Source organism: Dreissena polymorpha, chromosome 2 (assembly GCF_020536995.1).
Source record: "Dreissena polymorpha isolate Duluth1 chromosome 2, UMN_Dpol_1.0, whole genome shotgun sequence".
Lineage (NCBI taxonomy): Eukaryota > Metazoa > Mollusca > Bivalvia > Myida > Dreissenidae > Dreissena > Dreissena polymorpha.
Genome location: NC_068356.1, coordinates 86,185,807 through 86,208,374, shown reverse-complemented (window position 1 = coordinate 86,208,374; position 22,568 = coordinate 86,185,807). Strand labels below are relative to the sequence as shown.

At 32.0% G+C, this 22,568-nt stretch overlaps 1 protein-coding gene and 1 long non-coding RNA gene across 2 annotated transcripts; both read right to left on the bottom strand.

Moving 5' to 3' along the window:
- Window positions 1-3,029: 3,029 nt before the first annotated feature.
- Window positions 3,030-11,982, bottom strand: LOC127867931 (uncharacterized). The gene is made up of 6 exons (XM_052409449.1): window positions 11,779-11,982; window positions 11,368-11,455; window positions 7,650-7,790; window positions 6,684-6,839; window positions 6,294-6,449; window positions 3,030-5,860 (listed from the first exon to the last, which is right to left on the bottom strand). The coding sequence occupies exons 3-6, from the start codon at window positions 7,769-7,771 to the stop codon at window positions 5,743-5,745; spliced, it is 552 nt and encodes a 183-aa protein (XP_052265409.1). The 5' UTR covers window positions 7,772-7,790; window positions 11,368-11,455; window positions 11,779-11,982; the 3' UTR covers window positions 3,030-5,742.
- A 660-nt stretch (window positions 11,983-12,642) lies between these two features.
- On the bottom strand, window positions 12,643-13,933 carry LOC127865512 (uncharacterized). Its single transcript, XR_008042645.1, has 3 exons — window positions 13,808-13,933; window positions 13,402-13,452; window positions 12,643-12,938 (listed from the first exon to the last, which is right to left on the bottom strand). It is a non-coding gene; the product is annotated as an uncharacterized LOC127865512 (long non-coding RNA).
- Window positions 13,934-22,568: the final 8,635 nt, after the last annotated feature.

Sequence of the window (22,568 nt, the reverse complement as noted above, 5' to 3'; positions counted from 1 at the left end):
CTTAAAAGCAAATTCGATGATACTGTCTGTTAAATTAATAATTAAGTCAGAATACTTAATGTTTAAATAAATTTGCTTATATGTATACAACTCTTTGTGGAAAGGAGTCGAATGATGTTTGTTATTCATAGTCCGAAAGCTGACATCATTTTTAGAAATAATTTTGTTTTTGTGTGATTTTAAATGGAATTTTGTAGAATATACACATATTATATCAATATAGGCATCCCTGAATCAAATGCTACCACACGTAAACAATCTAAAACATTTCTTTTGCCCCATAGTTTAACATTGTCTCTGGTATGTTTAGCGTTTTCTCCATCAGCAGATGCTAACCTAATAAGTACACCGACGCATTTGTCTGTTCAGGACATGAGACAGTTTCAGAGTGACATACTCTATGCAATGAACCAAATGCGTTCCTGATTTGCTCGCTGAAATGCAAAGTGCATTTATGTCTTCTTTATATAAGTCGATTCAATTTGAATTACGGCCATCAATATAAGACAACATATATGCTACACGGAATATTAATCATATTAAAAGTGAAATGTATCATAAACACACGACCTCGGGGGACAGGGTAATAATTGTTCATATGACAACATAGTTTAATATTATCGTTTAAAGTAACTGATTTGAATTTTATAGTATTTCTTCATACATACTTAGCAATTTCATAAAATTTGATTTTATGTAAAAATGTTTTGTTTGTGACCTTAATAAAATAAAAGAACTAAAGTTGTACAGAAATTTCATGGATAGTCATTATTTAATACATTACTTAAAATAATGCATAATGTCTCCTTTTTGTATCATTTTACTATGAGACATGATATTCAATGGTTGCAAACGACATGATTATTATACAGACCTTTGTTCGGGGTCAACGACCCTTGAATTAACGCCATTGGTCATGAAATTAGAAGTAATTTTCATAGTTCATTCTGTAAAGATGTCATTTCCACGCCTTGAAGGATTTACATTTGCAGTTCGATTCATAGAAATCATTAGTATAATTATAAAGAGCATGGATACATTTATATAATGAAAATAAAATTAATCACATCTCAAAACAATCAAAATGAATGCTTCTTTTTAGTAGTGCTTTCGCACTATTTGTTGTAAAAAAATGTTTGATGCTAATAAATTATAGTTAATTATTTTAACATAAGTTGTAATTATGAAATTGAATCTAGACAAGACAGGCTATTTGCCAGATATCTGCAGTTCTGAAATAATAATACATTTTTTCTTGAAATATATTTTTGTCAAGGTCCATAAAGGACGAAATGATAAATAGCGTATGTGACGTCAACACGTTCATCGAACTGAAAGTTCGAGTTAACTCATTTATAATTTAAATTTGTATATATTTTTAAAGTTAAATCGAATGCCTTTGGACACCAAAAAAAATGATCTTATAGATATATGCATGTACACTACACTAAATACCATATACATGCATGTACACGAGAATGTTTTCAGTATTTATGCAACGAGTGGAATCGACATAACTTCATTAAGTATATTCAGCATCGCCTTCTGGCAGGTTATGCATATCATATGATGTATTTGTCATGTACTGTTCACTTTAAAAAAATATTTCATCTTGCTTTAGTTGTCTAAAAAGGAAACACATTTTTAAATTAAAATTCAGATATATTGTGTTAATTATAATGCTCTGTCTTGTTAGTTATATATTGCGCTGCAAAATGGTGTTAAACAAGTTTTTAATGTAAGGGTTTCGATGAAGCATGTGCGTTAAAGAAAGCAGACATACTGATGGCGTCAGAATATGCAAGGAAATGCTCTGAGATTACCTTTAATTTGCTACAATATCAATAATATTGAACCAACTGTGATATTCAGTATTTACCATATTTTCCAAAATAAGACGATGTCCCCAATTAAGTCACTTAAAGATATAAACATAATTATACTGCAAGAGTACGATCAAACACAATACAATCCAAAATAGGTTGTACACGTATTTATAATTGAACAACCTCATATTTACAAAAGCATTGTTAGTTTAACAGCTGCTTATTGTTCCGTGATTTCTTTCTGACATGTTCGGCTGGAGGCAGGATAAGTCAATCAACGACCATTGATTTGTAAATTTAACTGCAATGTTCTATTTTTGTAAGAACGTGTTGATTCTATGTTGTGTATACATTTTGCAAAGAATGAAATTCGGCGTATGCTTTTAACGTTGGCATCACTCGGTATTTTTCATTGATCGCTCTGTCAGTAATAGAATACGCTTTTACTGAAGTGTTTGTCTGAGTTTGTCTACATACTATTGAGAGGTCGGCAGCGGTTTACATCTAAATGCTTTTCAATGCAGGTTTCAAATATGCGTAATATCAGGTGTAGACATATTTGCATTTTTCTGATATTTTACTCTTGTTGTTTGCAGTCAGCGTACACTCTCGATATGAGTAGTGCTAATCAAATATGTATACAAGATAAGTATTGATGCAAAGCATCAAAGGGCGTCGGGAATTTCAGTGTAAAAGGCACTCAATGAAGTTACATGGAACGAATTTTTTCTACTGTAAATATTAATATATCGGCCGATTATTTTAAACAAAATAGAAAAAGATACTGGTATAACCATTATCTATGATTTGGTGTTATAACCCCCAAATAACCATTATCTATGACGTTGTGTTATAACCCCCAAATAACCATTATCTATGATTTTGTGTTGTAACCCCCAAATATTTCAAAGTTCATTTTATTTACATTGGTTTCCCCCTTTTTTTGGCATCCATGTGCAGTTTTCATTAATGGAACAGAACTGTGTAGGTTTTAAAAATTCTGCTTCATCTTGTAAGCGTAATTTCATATTTTTCTCAACTTCAAGGGGAGATGATTCTGAACTTAATCGTACGTTGCTCATTTACGATAGGGGTTGAGTACTCATTGATATGAAAACACTGTTAAAGTTTTAATGTGTTTACGACCCCCCCCCCCCCATCCCACCCTCTCACACATATATTTCATGGGCATAATAAAAACAAAAAATGGTTACAATAAAACAGCATATTTATTTAAACTAAAATGTCTACATCAAAACAAAAAGTTAACATAGAACACAAATAAAATATTTTGATTCTACTAGGGCTCGAACCTTGGGCCTCTCACATGTGAAGCAAGCGTGTAACCACTACACTACTGAACCGCTTGAAAAATCACCTTCTAACTAAGATATTAATAAGCTATTAATATTCGGTTTAAATGTAAACACGGAAGTTTAAACGCTGGATAGTGAGCGGGGTTAAAGGTCCATACTAAAGGTTCCATACCACTGGCAAGATACGGGTTAGGCCTGCGGCCTTCTATATGTGGTTCTTAAAAAAACCTGTAGGAGGACTTGATAGTAATGAGACTGGGGTGCTGTGATGGTGCTCCTCATTGATAAGCGGCTGCTTGCTTTATCAAGACTCATTATTACAATTAATAATACGTGTCGCGCTTCGCGCTCTATAGCGCCTTTATCAGTAACTAGGTGGTTGCTTGGATAGTGGAACAAAGAAGTTTTGTTTTATACAAAACCAGAAAGTTTCACCGGTTCGCGTATTTGCCCAGTCCCTGTGATCTTTTATTATTACCCAGTCCCTGTGATCAGTTATTAGTTAAAAGAATTAGCTTTGCATTATTGGCAATAAATAATGTAGTTAATGTAATAAGCACGAATGCAGAACTTATTTACACTAATTTACACAAAAATCACCACTATACAAGATATTCTGACAACAAAAATATATACATTGATCCGTAAAATAACTTCTCCTCCTATAAGCGAAAAAAAAACGTATTACATACAAGTCGCCGCACTTCAGTGCGACGCCAATTATCGGACTTGATAATTACCATGGTAGATGACAACTACACAAAAAGGGAGAAAAGTGCAATGAGTAAATTAACAATTGAACGTTAGTTACCTCCTTTTATTCAGTACCCAATGGTTTGCCATTAATACTTTAAAGTAAGTTAGCCATTATATTTACAAAAGAGTAAAGAACAATCTATGTTTATCTTGAAAATGTTTAAGGAATATATATTTTAATATAATCGAAATAATCGTGTGTCATTTTGATATCGAACAAAATACAAAAAACATCCAAAATCTAACGGGAAATCTATGTTCACCGGAATGCGTGTTGTACATCGGTATATTGGTCATATATCTTGACAAATTTTAAACTCGAAACGAATGTGATCCTTGGAATAGACTTATATCACAACACTTAAGTGTAATTGCTAGCTAACATGTAATAGTCAGGATGGCCGAGTGGCGCCTTTTAACCAAAAGGACAAATGTTCGAGCTACACTGGAAACAAGCGTTTTTTATTCTTTGTTTTTCAAAAAGATATTATATAAATTATTAAAAAGCTCTTAAGATCCACGGTTATAATCTAGCAGTTAATAGCATTTATTTTTACACTAAACAAAATGGTCCCATCTGTCAACAAGTCCACGTTAAACAAGTGACGTGCATAAACGGCCTCGCAGTTTAATTACATAGTCTCTTCGAGTTTTGCAGTATGTTGCTTAATCCGACTTTCTTTTTAATAATATTATCTTTTGTTTGAATTACACTAGAACAGAATAAAATCATAAATCGATCCTTATTATAATTTTGATTCTATATACGCATTACTATATACCTATTTAAAAAGCCCCATACGTAACCATGAATGGCACGCAACTATTAAATTATAACTTTCACTCCATAGGTTGTCGCTGGAAGCGTGCAAGCGTCAAATTGGAGATGATTTTAATGAGATTCCAATGTCTAGCAATTTATAAAACAACGTGTTTTTTTAACGTCGTGTCGCCAAGGCAACAGTGGTAGACATAAATGACGCATTTAATTTGAACTTATCTCGAAACGTAACATATGCACGAATACAATCATTTACATATAATTATAACCGTTGAAAGTTTACTGTCCAGTACAATTATTTCGTTTTTATGCAGATTAAATAATAGAAAACACGGATAAAGATGATATTTAGGTAATGACTAAAATATACACGACGACAAAAATCATGCTTAAGTTGAAGACACATAAGTTATGTTCATAGTCAGGTGATATATTACTGCAACAATCACACGATTCTTTCCCAACCTCTTTATCCTTTCACCATTTATTGCTTGATAAAAATATATCGCCAATTTGAGGTGTTTATATTGTTCTTTTTTATATTAAATAGATATTTCTTAACTTAACACATACTTACAACATAATACAACAAAAATGTCCAATTTTAAAATGTATGATATGTAAGTGATATCGTCACGGCAGTGTATTTCGTTTATGGAGACTTTCTACTTGCTAAACACTTGGCCATTAAGTTTGAAATATCTTTGTAGACCTTGAAACTTAAACTATCAAATTTGCTTATTATTAACGCAAAAGGAGTCTGTTTATCCTAAATTGTATGAATGCTTTAATTTGATTTTTAATTGTTTTTCTTAACGTTCAGATAAGACTGCATACGTGTTGATAACAACTAAATCTATTATGTATACTATATTGCATTCTCATTAGGTACACACTTTTGGGTGTTCATGCTTTACATTTTCCAGACTTTTCATTATGCCAGTTATTATGTGATATTAAGTTTGTATAATATAATTGTGATTTCATTACATACACTATTATGGAATTTTCATCATGTACACTGTTCTATGACACAAGTATCGCCTGTTTTCATCACCAACGTCTAGTCGTTGTCAACGACTGTAAGGTACATGTCGCCTGCTGTCACATCTGCGGAACCATCTGGTTCGATCTCGTCCTCGTTAGGTTTTGCATCCTCATCGACAGTAACCCATTGATAGCTATAATAGTCCGTCACAGACAAAAGCGTGTAAAAATACTTTTCGCGTGGATTGTTCAGCCCTATATTTTTTTTTATACAATATAATCAAATAAAAAAATTGTACTACTTAATCGACATTTACTGCAAATGTTACAACTTATTATACTGCTTACGCTATTTGGATAATAAAGAAAAAGCATCTTTAAACAAAAAATGGCTTCAAATTATTAATTAATTACTTAACTATTTAAAGATAACAAAAGTTTAAGCATATGGTTCTAGCTTTTAATTTTGATAGCTAAAACTGAATACGTTGTCTAGAAACACGGAACACGTACAAACACTTTTGAAGTTGTTAAATTAGCTCGTATTATATATTCTAGTATTAATTCCTGAGCAAAGTCAATTAGTTATACTTAATACTAAACCTGCCGCTTGTCCCATATCTGTACCTTGCTTCATGTATTTCCAGTTTACTAGCGTATTCACCGTCAGTAGAACGATCACTGGTTAGGCTCTCGTATGCACTTGCCTGCTCAGTACATACGATAGCGTCAGAGTGGCAAGGTACGTGTACTGCATCAAATGTGTTCTTGCTAGTTTGCTTTCTGAAATAATATCCAAGTATGTCTCTTATTTAACTCTGATTGTTTTCCATCCCAGCGATGTAATATGTTTTGTTTTGATTTGCGATTAATACAATTATACAAACTTGTTTTCGAAAGGAATTATTTGGATGTTTGTATTTCAGTTTACTACTGTAATCAAAGCATAGTTTCTATTATTGTAGAATTTAACTATGAGACATAATACACACTAGTTGCACCCGAAATCGTTCTGACCTTGCTTCAGTTATTTCCAGTTTACTTGCGTATTCACCGTCAGTAGAACGATCACCAGTTAGGCTCTCGTACACACTTGCCTGTTTCGTACATACGATAGCGTCAGAGTGGCAAGGTACGTGTACAGCAACAAGTGTCTTCTTCTTTGTTGAATTACTGCAATAATAAATCGCAGTATATTTGTTATTTAACTTTTGTTTCCATTCCAGCAATGAAATGTGTTTTGTTCTGATTTGTGATCAATAGAATTATATAAACTTGTGTTCAAAACAAATTAATCGGATGTTTGAAGTTTACTTCACTACTGTAATTAAAGCATAGTGTCTATTATTGTACAATTTAACTATGAGACATAATACACAAACGTTGCACCCGAAATCGTTCTGACACAGATCTTTGGTCGCAGTCATTGATCATGGAATTACCACACTCTGCGTAAGAATATTCTAAGTTGTCTTCTTTCAAGACATGCACGCCCACTTTCTCTCGCATTTTTCCCGTTTTCTGTTTTGTTCCATGTGCAGTTTTAATGCTGGAAGAGAGCCTACTTTCCAAAGATCATGGGAGATTAAACAAACAATGTTTATTAAGGGGCATTATTATTTTAAGTAAAGTTATGGGGCTTTTCTTTGTCAAATATAACTCATGGAACATATACTTAAGTGTTTCAAACATATTAAGATGTTATTAAAACACTTATAGTGTACACGATAAGTTAACTGCCAAATTTCTGATGTTAAGAAATATTGATATATTTTTTTAATTTAATATTATCCATATGTACAGGTCCACATTTGACGATGATTAGTTCATCAAGATTTTTCATTAACGCATTCAAAATAAAGAACCGACCCGCTAGTAAAAATCGTTTGCTATAAAATCAATATTCTATAAAAAAAAATACCCACAATATTGTCTATATCTACAAGCGCCAAATTCAGAACAGACGCAAACATGTTCACGTGCCTGCTTTCCGCGTTTATGGAAGGGCAGTCATCAATATACGTATACTCAGCATCGTCTTCTGGTAGGACTTGCACTTCATCTGAAGCGTTCTTTTTTTGCCAACCGACCTTTCGTTTTGTCATAGCATCAGCATTTCGTTTCCTAAATATAGGAACATATCATGTCTAGCATATAACGCGATTGTTTCAGATAATATCGTATGGATGATTTGCCGTACGGTTCTGAAAATATAAATGGGCATTGTTGAAAAGATTCAATTTATAACTGAAACATAATATGTAAAAACAAAACAAAGCTCAGTATTCGTCCTGAAAAGGTGTCCATTTTTTGAATTTCAATGTAATTATTTGACTGCTGTTTCAGAAGACGTTGTGATTAATAAATATGGTAACCTACACCAAAATAAAGAAAATATGAAAGTAGCATTTAGTGATTTTGTAGCTGTGGCTCTGTTGACTATCATTTGTATTTTGAATAGTGTACACACTTGTAACAATAAATTGGAGTTTAACAATTGTTGAATATGTTAAGAACAATCGGAAGTATGTCGCCACTTTAAGTATACGTATGTGATAAATCTGTCATTGAGCGATGTATTTTAAACTCTTGGCAATTATGAAATTTTATCTTACACATACTGTATTCCGCATATCAAATTTTTGTATCTCTATTCACATTATCTGGAGATAAAATGCTTGCCAGCCAAATAATTGTAACCATTTCGATATTTCACTTGCAACTATTAGATATTTACGAGATATGATTTTAAAAGTAAAATAAAACATTTATATACCATACCAAAGTTGAGTAGAGTACATAAAGATAACATTTCGAACTAAATTGTTCACATTCATAGTTTTGCGATTGATACTTCACTATGCGCACTTCATGACTAATACTTTACGATTAAACCAGCAACGTTGCAGCTGGATAACTGATGCGAATAATGTGTTGTTTTGAAAGCTTTCGTTGTATAATCTCGCGCTTTAATAACGTCCTTCCATAAGTGTTTGTTTCCTTTCATCGGTCACTTGTAAAACACACAACGGTTAATAATATACCAATATTATTGTAAGACATTTTGATACCGGAAATGGTTTAATGCATTTCGATAATATTTATATATATCCTAAGTAAGCTAAGCAATCTGACAAACGACAAACATGACAGCTTTCCTGATATGAATGATGTTTCTTACAATATCAGAAATTCGCTTGTAAAGACTTCTCGTCCTGACTCAGAAATTTACGAATCGCGTGAAAACTTTACACTATTAAGTGACTCAATAGAAAAAGTGAACCTCCGGACACATAATCAGGAGAAAAAAGTCTTGACCGCTAATCATTTCATTTATGGCAAATGAACAATGAACAATGTTTTATCTAACAAACTTGCAAAAATCAGTTGGTTGGTATTAGAAAACCAAACTTGTTATTGTAATTTAAACGATATAGCGCAAAGAATTCATATCCACACTATACTGTGCTATGTTCAATTGGTGTAATAGCATAGTTCAATTCACAACTCTTTAGGTAAGTTCCGTTATATTTCGTATGCTTTTAAAATAAATAGGTTGATTGTGCACACTTATTGGCTAATAAACTATTAATGCTTATGTTACCATAGAAACAATAACAAAATGCGTTATACGAAAGTGTAAACTGATCATTTACAAAGTGTTGTTTTATTTATAGTGAAACTTAAAGGGACACCATAAACATACACTTTTCTAGTCGTGCTTTGCTAATTTACATATTTTGTAAAATTTACTGAACAAGTTACACGGCATATTCAGTTGCATTTGAAGTTCAGGTAAATTAATTTGTATGTCAGGACAAGTGAAATTGTATTGCACAATTGCGACTGGACAATTATAATAAACAGTTTAAGTCGAATCCTGCATCGAACACTTTTTGCGAAGTAATATTGTGTTGCAATTTTAAAGTTTTGTGTTCACATGATATTCGCCTTGTTAAAATTATTATTTTAAGCCCGTTTGTTATTAATAGAGCAAATATTTAATTTTTTTATATTTCAATAATTAATAAATAAATGATTACCAAAAAATTAAAACGGAATCCACAGAGATATCAACCGTATGCATTGACATCATCGCTAGCTTGTTTTTATAAAAAGGAAAACCCTACTGAGAGCCCCATAATAACATAGCGAACAGCCATGCAGCCCCAAGTTGAAATAACCGAAGCCGAAGCAGAGGAACACACTCTTTTAGGGACTTCCTGAACGCCTTTTAAAACACATAAAATAATCATATGACTTTATAGAGTCTCTAATTATAACAACGTTACAATACATGAAATAACCAAAGATTAACTGTCCATTTAACTAAAAAGTTGAAGACATTTCATTCATTATTCAATGCTGTTTATTGAAGTCAAAAGACATGTAGGGAAGAATATAACGAATGTTGTAAGCTGACATTATTGTGTAGACAAAAGGCATAATTATTCTTTGTAAAAGTGGTATATCGAACAAAACGTGTAAGGAAGTAATCTGCAATACGGAAAATAGAAACACATGAAACATATGAAACACGATGAAATCAAACAAAGGTAACTTCCTTTGATTGTAAAAGTAGATTTGGTCGATGGCTAATGAACTTATCAATATAAATGCCAGTTAACGGTACACCAAGCTTGAAATGAGTGTCGATAAGTGTGTACAATATATATGAGCCGTGTTTATAAAAAGGGGGTTTAATGCATGTGCGTAAAGTATCGTCCCAGATTAGCCCGTGCAGTTCGCACAGGCTAATCAGGGACAACAACTTCCGCTTTTATGCTATGTTTCGTTTCAAGAAAGTCTCTTCTTTCAAAAATCAAGTGTAGGCGGAAAGTGTCGTCCCTGATTAGCATGTGCGGACTGTACAGGCTAATCTGGGACGACACTTTACACACACATGCATGACATCCCTTTTTTTGCAGAGCACGGCTCATATATATTTGTGTAATTCACATAACGTTCTTCACATAATGGATAAGAAATTATGCAAGCCATGGTTAAATTTAAGTATACATCCCTTTAACAGACACAAAACAATTAACAACTGATTAAAAGTGATGTGCGATGTCTAGATAATTGAGTTGCTAACGACTAAATTCTTTCAAATGTCGATCCTTATCCGACGGAAGTCATGCGAGGAGTTTTTGATTAAGTATTAGTCCCTTACAATGTGCACAAGCTGCACAAACTTATGCTTCACCATACATTAAAGAAACACACTATTCTTGCATAAACACCGTTATTGAAATAAATATGAAGTTGAAACAAAATCCATAAAAAAATCATGCACCAAATCATCAGTTAATAAAAATTTAATTCCAATACAAGATCATCGATTATTTAAAAGAACACAACCAATAAATGACATGCGCTTCAAGCAAAGTCTTCTGCATAGTGCTGTCGTTGTTTTGTTGTATCAAAGTTCTTCTTTAAAAATGAATTTCATTCCATCTTTCATGATATGTGCATGTTGCTGTTATATCAACCGTGCTATTAGGTTGTTTAAATCGTTGAAAAGAACATATTTCGTTGAATTATGTGGATATGTTTTTGTTAAGTAACAGCTTTTTTAACATTTTATTTTGAACTTTATATTTTTGAATGCATTACAAATTTTCCTTCAAACAAGTGTTTTACGTTACACAATAGCCATTTGTTTCGTTTACACTACTTTTCAAATGTAATTAAAGATTACCTGTATTTAATTAGTAGTACAGCTGTCACGGTTATTAGACATCCAAGAAAAATGACCACTGCGGCTATTACTGAACCTATAAGTGGAGCTGAAAAAAAAATGTGTTAGAACGAAATTAACAGTTATACGTATATTTGTGATCGAGAAACTGTGCTTCTTACTCACACAACGTGGTAATAGTTTTTCTATGACACAAAATACTGGTCACCACATTAAACCGAATCAAATTTTTTGCAAGAGACTAAAATATATTACTTCTGACGAATTAAGTCTCTGAAAACATAAAATCCTAATACCAACCAGAACATTAGATATACATATATGTAATATTCTGGCAAAGTTTAGTTTTGAATTAGGGTTGCCAAACATATTACTTATTATGCAAATGCAGACATAAACATTCGGTAGTACCATTGGAATTTCGGTTGTCTTCCTCATAATTCCACTGATTAGTGTTATTTATTGTCCTTTTGAAAGGTTCAGTTTTAAATGGCGTAGTGCCATTCACCGTTCCGGTCAAGGGTACACCGGTATCCGTTGTGGGGTACACTTGTGTTGTTGACGAAGTAATGTTTTTGCGGTAATAGCATGTGATAATTAATGTATCACCCTTGGCTGCAAAGATGAATGAACAAAAATATAATTAACACAAATATTACTATTTTTGAAACTTTCTAACGAACTTCCTTTGAGCTCATGAGGCTTTATAATTTTAAGCCAACGTTCTAAAACTATTCCCATAAATACCAATTGTTTTCGAAGCGTCAATGTAACGCGTTATAAATGTTATATTAAATTTTTTATTCTTAGCTTTGATTATCCAAAAATAAAACTTCTTTTTAATTTGACTTGGTCATGATTGGTATTGTACTAATTTTAATATAAAATTTATACGTTTTTACTATTAATCACTCGCTGTGTGAACAACTGACTGATTAAGTAAACCCAGGACCTTAACGAACATCCAAACTTCATTGTTGCAGATTCTAATATCAGAGCTGCTCACAGTTTTCCTCAACCTCAAGGGATACTGCTACGCTAACAAGTCTAGCATTTTTAAACTTCACATTATCACGCATACTAGTCTTAAAACTAAAAAGTAAAATACAAAACGACAACATCGTTACAACCTGTCATACAATACACTATAAACTAAAAGTTATTGCTGCCCTCTATTTTTGAAAATACTGAAATTCACATTTAAAGCTTGATTTTTTACGACAGAAACACCTCAAATGGCATAAAACACAATTTTCTCATCTCACCTCTAACTTTCAAACACGCGATGTGTCCTGTGGACTGTTTATCAGTTCGGTAGTAAAGTGTAATTATGGACTTCATGAACAAGAAGCGATCTTCCCCTACACAATTCTTTGTATGATTTTGATCAAAGCATATTGACATGGAATGTGTTGTTGAGCCTTTAACAAAGGAGACCAAGACAAGTATGGTTGGATGTTGTGTATGGTACGGGGTTATTGTACACTGAGGTTCTTCGTCCGATTGAGAAGCCAAATTAATGTATCCTGTATAGACATTGGATAAAACGCCTGACTGAAAGATGGTCAATGCTGAAATAACAGATCACACGTACAACATTTCCTCAATACACTTGAAATAACTTGATCATAATAACATAATTTAATACGACACAATATATTGTAGTAATCATTGCACAAACAAGTAAAGTTTTGTAGTGTTTGTTTGCAACTGCATACTGCACAGACATAGTACAATGTTTAATTACGAGTATAAAACTAAGGCACACTGCTGACAGGTGTAATGCGATCGCCATAAAACACAGCGCAAATATATATACTATGTTGTTTAGTTATGTTTTAAGCCACTTTTTTTATTTATTTTATTAATCTTCTTGTTTTAATGTTCAGTGCACCTATACAACTTTGGAAAGAATAGTTTCGCAATATCAAACGAATACAAACATTACATTCAAGTCTTTATTTCAGTTCTCTTTACTTGTATCATTCTTCTTTAGTCGCATTCTATAGACGTGAACATTTGTAAAACACATACCAGGCTTCAAATTCAATTCATCGCACAGTTTGACATAATCCTTCACAGCTTCTGCAAAATAATTGTCGCACACCGAATTATTAAATAAGGCAATACGTATCTGAAATCAAATGCATCAGAACCGTAAATTTAAAACAAGTTTACACACAGGTAAATAACTATTGATCGATTGTATATGCAAAGCAGAAATAAGTTTTACTTGTTTAAGTTATTGTAAAATAACGCCTTATGTGATTAAAAAGTCAGACATAATAATAACAAAATTCATATTTAATATTCGTGATGTACGCAATCGTATTGTCCGTTCATAAGCTCATCAACATAACATTGGCACTTATTCTCGATTCAACTCTTTTCATTTAAGAATGTTTATTTCACACTAATTCATTTGATACGAATATCGTACCTTTGATTGAAAATTGCAAATAAAGCACAATAAATGCACCGCATGTCCTTACAAAATCCATGCTTTAAAACAAATTTTCAACTACGCGTAGATAACTTGTAGGAAGTGCTTTGAAATAAAGACGTGGTAAAATAACACTTATAAGAGTAAGTGTTTCGACAACTGATTGAACGAAGCAGGCCATCTGAACAGGATGCAGATAAAAAACAGAATGCACAGTTCGTCCGAAACTCTAGTGCTTATATATTATATTTAGTACAAATATAAACATAGAATAAGGAAATAGAAGTATGTTCGATAGTTCCATGTTTGCATAATTTATTAATTAAGAGCATTAACCAAACTCCAAAGCTCATCACCAAAAGTATGTGATTTACCCTCATGTAGGTTATATCGTCGAATAGTGTACATTTGATATCTTCGAAAGCACTGCGTAAAATCAATGTTACGTAAAATCTGTCTTATCATAATTTAATGATTATTTTTACAGTATTTATGAATTTTGCCATTATTATATTTGTTGTATTCTTCCGAACCATTCTGAATATTCACAACTAATGGGTGTAGACCGATTATGGACCGTAAGCATTATCACATACTATTTATATAAAAAACGCCCAACATGTTCTTTTAAATTGTTTGGTTGAATTATAAGAAACGCACGTGCTAAGCATCGTTTGAGTTTACAAAATTCATATGTCTGCAAGTTTCCTTTAGACGTTTTTAGAAGAATATATATTGCTTTATATTTAAGTAACATGGTAACGTGGTAGTTCACGAAACAACTGAAATTTAAGGAACAGCGTATAATGCAAAATAGTTTTTTATATTGATACTTTTCATGTAACAAAAGGAAAAATCAGTTCGATATGGAAATGTTTATCCACCAGTACATGAATGTTGCGAAAGGACTATTGCATATTGCTTGATGACACTTTTATATTGCATATACACAACTCTATGTCGTCATATTACAACTTGCATGTGAATTCTGTTAAATAACAACTCTAATTTGCGTTTGCATTAGATACAATTCATCGTCCATGCGCCTTAATGCTAATGTTCAGTCCAAAAATAGTGCGTACAAAACATTCTTTGTTAGACACAGGAAGGATTCACTAGGGGAGCTCAGAGGGTAAATGTATCCCCCGGCTAGTCTCATAGCTTTGGCAGGAATTGTATATTCCATACACATATGCATAGATAAGATCATATGCGGTTTCTCTTAAGCGACCAGTATTGCTTACCCAATTCAAATGCTTAGAGGCACCATTTTAAGGGAGTGTATATGTGTGTGATGGGATGGGGATTACTATCGTTTATAAGAGTTTTTATTCCTTGAGGGAAAAGTGTTTGGTACAAGGGGTCTTAATGTTCGCAAATGACGCCACATAGATCCATGTTGTGATATCGCAACAACCTTATGGTTTTGAGAAACCCCATGTTATTAATTTTTCAAAGCAATAGCTTACTTATTTTAAACTAACCGCTTTGACTTGTTCAGATATTCGTCTTAACCATCATTAACACCTAACGGTTTAAGCCGATCATATGACTATCGATATTGGTTTATGAAATTCTTTTGCTAAACACTTTTTGTGTCCTATGGTATACTTGCATTTATTTCAATTATATGATGTCTACTTGTGTTTTTCGTCGCATTGATGCAAGTCTGAAAATAAATATATCAGTCACTTTGTCAACGATTACACGCATTTTAATAATAATGACGTATAATGACATGATATTTAACAATATCATAAAATAAGAATTTTCAAAATACAGAAACAGAATATTCTTTTAAAAAATATTACAAAAGTAGATACTCTAATAATTGTGATGCACTTTACGATGCTTGTTTTTGTGCAATGTTGTTAACTTATTATATATATATATATATTTATATATATATATATATATATATATATATATATATATATATATATATATATATATATCAGATATTTCTCAATTTTATTTCAATTGCATGCTACTATTTCAGCGGTGTTTCAAAAATATACAAACACTATTGCTTGTTTCGGTTGTGCGTTATTGAAGAACAGAACATGACATGTGTTTTTTTTTATAACTTGCACATTCTACATCGTCAGTCTAACAAAACCACCAAGGCATGAATAAGAATATTCATGTCACGTTAATCGTATAATTTCAGTAAAATAAGGTATATATTTTAGCGTAATTGAAGTTGTATTTTCAAACAATTGGAGTAAAACCCCTCATTTGATTGCTATCGCAAACTAAAAATGGGTTCACATCATTTTATAAAAGGCGACTAAAATGAATAGCACCTTCAATAAAGGCATTCACATCCAATAGCCAGAGCACGCTATAAACTCGCAACACAGTTTTCGTTAGCTTTTGGGCATACAATATAAAGAAGGGAAACTCCAGCTGCTGGAGCAGTATTGAATTTTCATTAAAACAATTAGTTGGTCCTTTATTTAAGGCAAGTGACCGATTGCCCAAACAGTACAAAACAGCACAGTACAGCACAATACAAACCAACATAAACACAAAATATGAATAAAGCTGAGGTCACCGCCTTGAATGCAAGAATGATACGATTTTAGAAACGACTAGGGCCTGTATCTGGGAAATCTGCAATTATCTATTTCTTCGTTAGTGCTACAGTGACTGCTACTTATACTAATGAATCGTCGCTGTCAAAGAGTGCATTAAGAAACAAGAGCTGTCAGAGGACAGCGCGCTCGACTATTCGAGTGCTTGACAGTATAAAGTAAGCCATCATGGGAAAATTGTTCATATTCAATAGTTTATTAGACGATCTTTCAAAAGTAAAAAAAGGAAAAAAACTATTTTTTTGTGGGGGGTAGGGGGGTGAGAGGGGGTTGTAATGTGGGTGTGGTAATTTATTAGATGATGTTTAAAAAAAAACTTGGGGTGGGGGTAGGGGGGTGGGGGTGAGAGGGGGTATAATGTGGGGTGTGGTAATTTATTAGATGATGTTTTAAAAAAATGGGGGGGGAGGTTGGGGGGAGGGATTCAGGGTAAGGGCGTGGGGTATTGTTTGGGTGAAATCCATTGTGGTATTCAGGTAAGTGTTGTTTTGTCAAAGTAATAATAAAATGTGATCATAAGAAGTTATGGCAATTTAAGCAAAATGTTTAATTATCTTAGTGTAAAAGGGGCCGTAATAATGTCAAAATGCTTGATACAGTGGTCTGCTCTTGTTTTAAGTTTGGGATCATGTTGGTTAACAAGTATGCAACATATAAAAGTAATATGTCAAAGGATATAGAAAATATTTGGGGTAGTACCAAAACTTTAACATAGATTTATCAATAATATGCATATTCTAAGTATAAAAGGGGCAATTATTATGAACAAATGCTTGATATAGTTGTCTGCTCTTGTTTATAATTTGGGGTGATGTTGGTAAACAAGTATGCAAAATATAAAAGCAATATGTCTAGAGACAATACAAATAAATGGGGTAGTACGAAAACTTTAACATTTGCTGCATATTCTAAGTGGAAAAGGGGCCATAATTATGACAAAATGCTTGATAGAGTTGTCTGTCTTTGTTTATAGGTTGGGGTCATGTTGGTAAACGAGTATGCAAAATATGAAATCAATATGGCAAGGGACAAAGAACATATTTGGGGTAGTACGAAAAATTTAACATTTGCATGCTAACGCAGACGCTCACGCCGAAGCCAAGATGAGTAGGATAGCTCCACTATATATTTCATATATAATAGTCGAGCTAAAAATGAAAGTTTCCAGGACGTTGTTAGTGGTCCCGAAACCTCCGACCCACCTACCAAGCGACTCAAACCGCGAGCCATTGGGTTCGAAATTAGTTGGAAGCAAGATTGTCCATGCGTTACAGATGTTCAAGGAAGTAAGTATATCTTTACTTTACTAAATATTTTGTATAAGTATGTAGTAAAAGCAACACAATGAAATCGCAAGTGAATTATAATTTAAAACTGTCACTAAAACAGTTTATAAGAGATATATTGTGTAGCATCAAAGATTAGACACTACATATAATACATTTTCAAAATGATAGCATGTCTTAATGTAACTTTATAAACATATACTAGACTATGAAATGAAACAGTTGTTTGAAAAATAAACCACCCTTTTGTAGGACTGGTATGATGTGATCTTTGTGCATACGTCACATGTGCAGACCAGTGCTTTCAGCAGTCGGTACTGCTCCGTCGGTACTTAACTAGACTGTCAAGAATACATTAACAAACGAAAAATGCTTACATATCTCTATAATTTTAGAATTATTTTACAAACTATGTGTATTGCAGACTGCAAAAGGGCTTCATCAGAATGAAAAGGGTAAAAAACTGAAAATCGTGTTCGTCTGAAGTCTGCTTTCCACCATGCTCTGGTTATGGTCAGCATTGAAGGACCAGCCAATTAGGAAGTGGACTTCAGAATCATGATGGATGCTTGGCTACTGGATAAGCCTCGAAGAATAGTTTTTGGAAGTTTAAATTGTATATCTGTACACTTGTTGTAAACTATGAAACTGTATTAGCGTTTTAATGCCTGCTGTTATTTTTCTTGTTATTTCATAGTATAAAATATGACTTTAATGAAATAAATTTAGGAAAAATAAATATACAATTAAATAAATTGTAGGTTTTTAATAGCTCCGAAGAAGTGTATATTTTATTAAAGACATGTAGAAAATCGATTTTAAAAATTGACCCGCAAAATCGACACCCTTCCGCAAAAACACACATTCCACGGTGTCTTGCGGCTGTGCCTGGCCAAAATCCTGGGGAAATGCCTGATATATATATATATATATATATATATATATATATATATATACTTTATGTTTAATGTGAGATTATTATTTCTTTTGCGTGGTTTTGTTATTTTAGACATTTTTTTCTTTTCTATTAGTCTTTACAATCAACTTATATGGATGTCTATCTATGGATGCAAACGTATAAAAATGTATCGTACGTGCTTTTACTTGTTATTTCAATGTTCTTGAAGTTTTCATTATTTCCATCTAGTGTAACTGGTAACGGGATCTTTATTTACGTACGATACATTATTTAGTTCTTAATAATTAATTATTCTGTCCATTACGGTCTTAGTGAATGTTGTATTTGTAGTGTTTCATTTTCAGTTAGCACTAAATGTTACCATTCTTCAATTTATGCAAATTAGCGTTAAGCGCTAATATTCTATAATCCATAATAGATGTAAACAATCAAAGAAGTCGACAGTGTAAACAGCCCATTTCATTCTCTGTAATATCCAGAAAAACACTGTGTTAATTTATAAAACAAGATAAATATTTGCATGCATAAATATCATTTATGATATATACGTACACATGCAACGATATTGATTCTTAATATATATTATTAAATCACACAGAATATTGTTCAATTTCACTAACAGTTTTCAGGCATTAACATTATTTTGTTAAATCATAAAATAAAGAGATTATTTATTTATGAGAAGACAGTACTATTTGTTTTACTAATATGATACTTATAAAATAGCAATTATCATTAATACACAATATATATTTATTTGGATATTGTGCAGTCAAACAACTTTCCTAAATACTCTACATTGAATGTAGCTGAAACAAATTAAAGTAGTAAACAATAATTTAAGTATGAATATATTTATTTGCAGCAAACAATAATTTAGGTTTGAAAATAAATATTTAGCAACAGCTCACCTGTAATATCCGGAAAAACACTGTGGTGAGTCCCCCACAGTGTTTTCTTAAATATCCTTTCAGATGCAACTTTCTGAAACTTGATCAGACTTTTCCTATGTGGTCTCACGTGGTACGCTGATTCACCTACTTTTTTATATTTGTTCGGGTCAAAGTTGTTAACCCTTGGTCATGGAATTTTCTAGAAGTTTCTACTGCTTACGTTTGCGTTCTTGATTTGGTAAACAATTTAGATTGGAATGTGCTATTCTTTGTTAGCTTAGTAAGCTGTTTTCTTATAGTACATCAATATGATAGAGTTTGTAGCTCACCTGGCACAAAAAGTATTCCGGTGTAGTTTTGTGAAAACTGGGCGTAATGCGTGATATGAACTGCGCAATTCCTTAAGTATTTCTAACAATGTACAATAGTTATTCTAAACAATATGCAATAGTTATTTTAAACAATATGCACTAGTTATTTTAAACAATATGCATAGTTATTTTAAAATTTTGTTAATTGAAATTAATTAAAACTTTATAAATTATAATTAATTAAAATTATTAAATAAGTTAAAGTGAAAATTTAAATATTACAAATATTTCATAAGATTGTGATTTTAATTGGATTACATCTTCCCCTCCTTCTTTTTAATTAGAATTCCTATTCTAATATATGGGCTGTTTAAATTTAACTGCTGTTTAAAACAATCCCAGAACATTTAACTGTATAATATTAAAGCATGCTCACATGAATCTAACATATTTAACAACAATCGAAATAGATGTAATAGATGGATATCTATAGATAATAGAAAAAGAATTCATAAACACACTAGGCATTAATCGTAAATGAAAATACAACAACTCTAAATGTACACTCCGCCTGAAGTGTCTATAACAAAACAACAAATATAAACAGGGTTTCAAATAAACTATATTAGAGAATCAATACTGAAATCATTATTTGAAACATCAATAAGACAAAGATCAAGTACAACGTAATTGAAATGCACAATAATGACAAAGCAGTCTATATAGTATTTGTTGGAAAACAAAAGAATTATCAAGTATTATTTATACAATTGAAAAGTTTGTAAGTTAATGTTTAGCATAGGTGACTTTAATAGTCACATTTAGTTATACATTTTAATGTTGTTGTTTTTTTTTTTTTTTTTTTTTTTTTTTTTGTATGTTCATTTGGGTTCCAACATATACTGTGTTATTTACAGATACATATACATGTACATGGATCAAGGTTTATTATGAAATAATTTCCAGTTGAAACATTTTACAGCATGGAGACATAATTTACAAATTTTTAATCCGTTTTGTATAGTGTCATAGGAGCAGAAGATATGATAGGGTGTATGGCAACAAGGGGTTCGACTTAAGAATAAATGAGCAAGAGGATCAAGTTTTTTGAATTTTGGACGACAATTGTTCAGCGAAGCATGACAAACTCGACAATATGTGTTGTCAAAATCGATAGGGATCGATTGGCATTTAAGGGATTGTTTGTAAAAGCGAAAATGTTGAGTCATTAATTTATTGATTTGTTTAAGATCTGCATTTAAGATGTCTGTAATGGAAAATTCGTATAACGAGGGAGGTAGAAACTTTGATCGCATAAATTTTTCGTATGCTACGATGGAAATTTTGGATTCTAACCCAAACCTAAAAATTATTTCTTGGCAGATTTGAAAATTTAGGGGGTGGGTTTCATAAAGTAGATGGTCGAGCATTTGAAGATAGAGTTTATTTATGTCGAAGTAGTTTATAGCAAAAATTAAGCTTGAAAATGAAATGTTAGAATTATTTTACATGTGGGTAAATAGTAACTTTTTAGTGCGTCTATGGATTTTTCTTAATTTGGGAAAAGTATTTAAAAAGTATTCTATGTGATGCAGTTGATGGTCATGCAAAGGGAGGGAAATGTGTAAAATATTAGAAGAGTTGCCATTGTATTTAAACAATAACTTGAAATAATAAGAGTACAATATAAAAAATGAAATGTTGATAACAATGTCCATTTTAATGAAAATAATGAAATGTAAAATTGACAATAGGGAACCAAAAACGTAGCGATAAAATGGTATTATATGTACAATGGGGTATCAATGAAAATACAAATCTAACAATGCTAAAATCTGCACTTTATATATAATACAATTATATATAATCCAATCATAAAATACACACTATATTTATATGAATGATGTATTGTCGTGTGCGCCTGAAATGAGAACAGCGAAAGTATTTTTTTTTTTTTATTATTTTTTTTTGAAGCATGTATGTAATGAATAAAATCAAAGTATGTAACGATTGACATCTAATATGAGAAAACATGTAAAATGTAGTATTTAATAATGGTTAAATGGAAAAAAAATGAAATCTAACATTGAACAATTGACGTCAGAGTTGAAATCCATGCAAAATTTGACATCAAAGTTATAACATATTCAAATATGTTGATGACAAAGTGATAACTAATGCTATTCCACTAATGCTATTCCATTTATTTTTTTATTTTTATTTTTTTTTAAGTTGAAGTTCGTTTAAGTACGTTCCTTAATTGCGTTATGGACCAAGAATAGATCAGTGTGATAGTTTCTGTTGAGCATTTGTCGAAGTTTGATGTACTGATAAATGCTAATTGACAGAGCAGATGGTATTTCCATTATTATATCCCCTGTAGTGTTCCGAAACGAAATTTCCGTGGTGTTAATGAGCAGTTTTGGAAACAATCCAAATCGTATGCTGTTTATGTTCAGGGTGGCAGGTAAGTCAATGATCCATTCTGATCGACAAGAAACCGAACTGACGATGTTGATATCAATACAATTTAAACCATTTGATATATGTAAAATCAAAAGAGTGCCTCGTTGTCGTTTGAATATTTGCAATTTGCGAAGGATTGTTATTAGCAAGAGAACGTGAATCATGGCCAGAAAGACAAGAAAATGTTCATATTTCAGAGACTCATTAAGACTGTTGGTAAATTCCTGAAGTGGTGATAGTGTGGTGGGATTGTCGTATTTAAGATGTTGTGCCGCTGTTGGTTTTA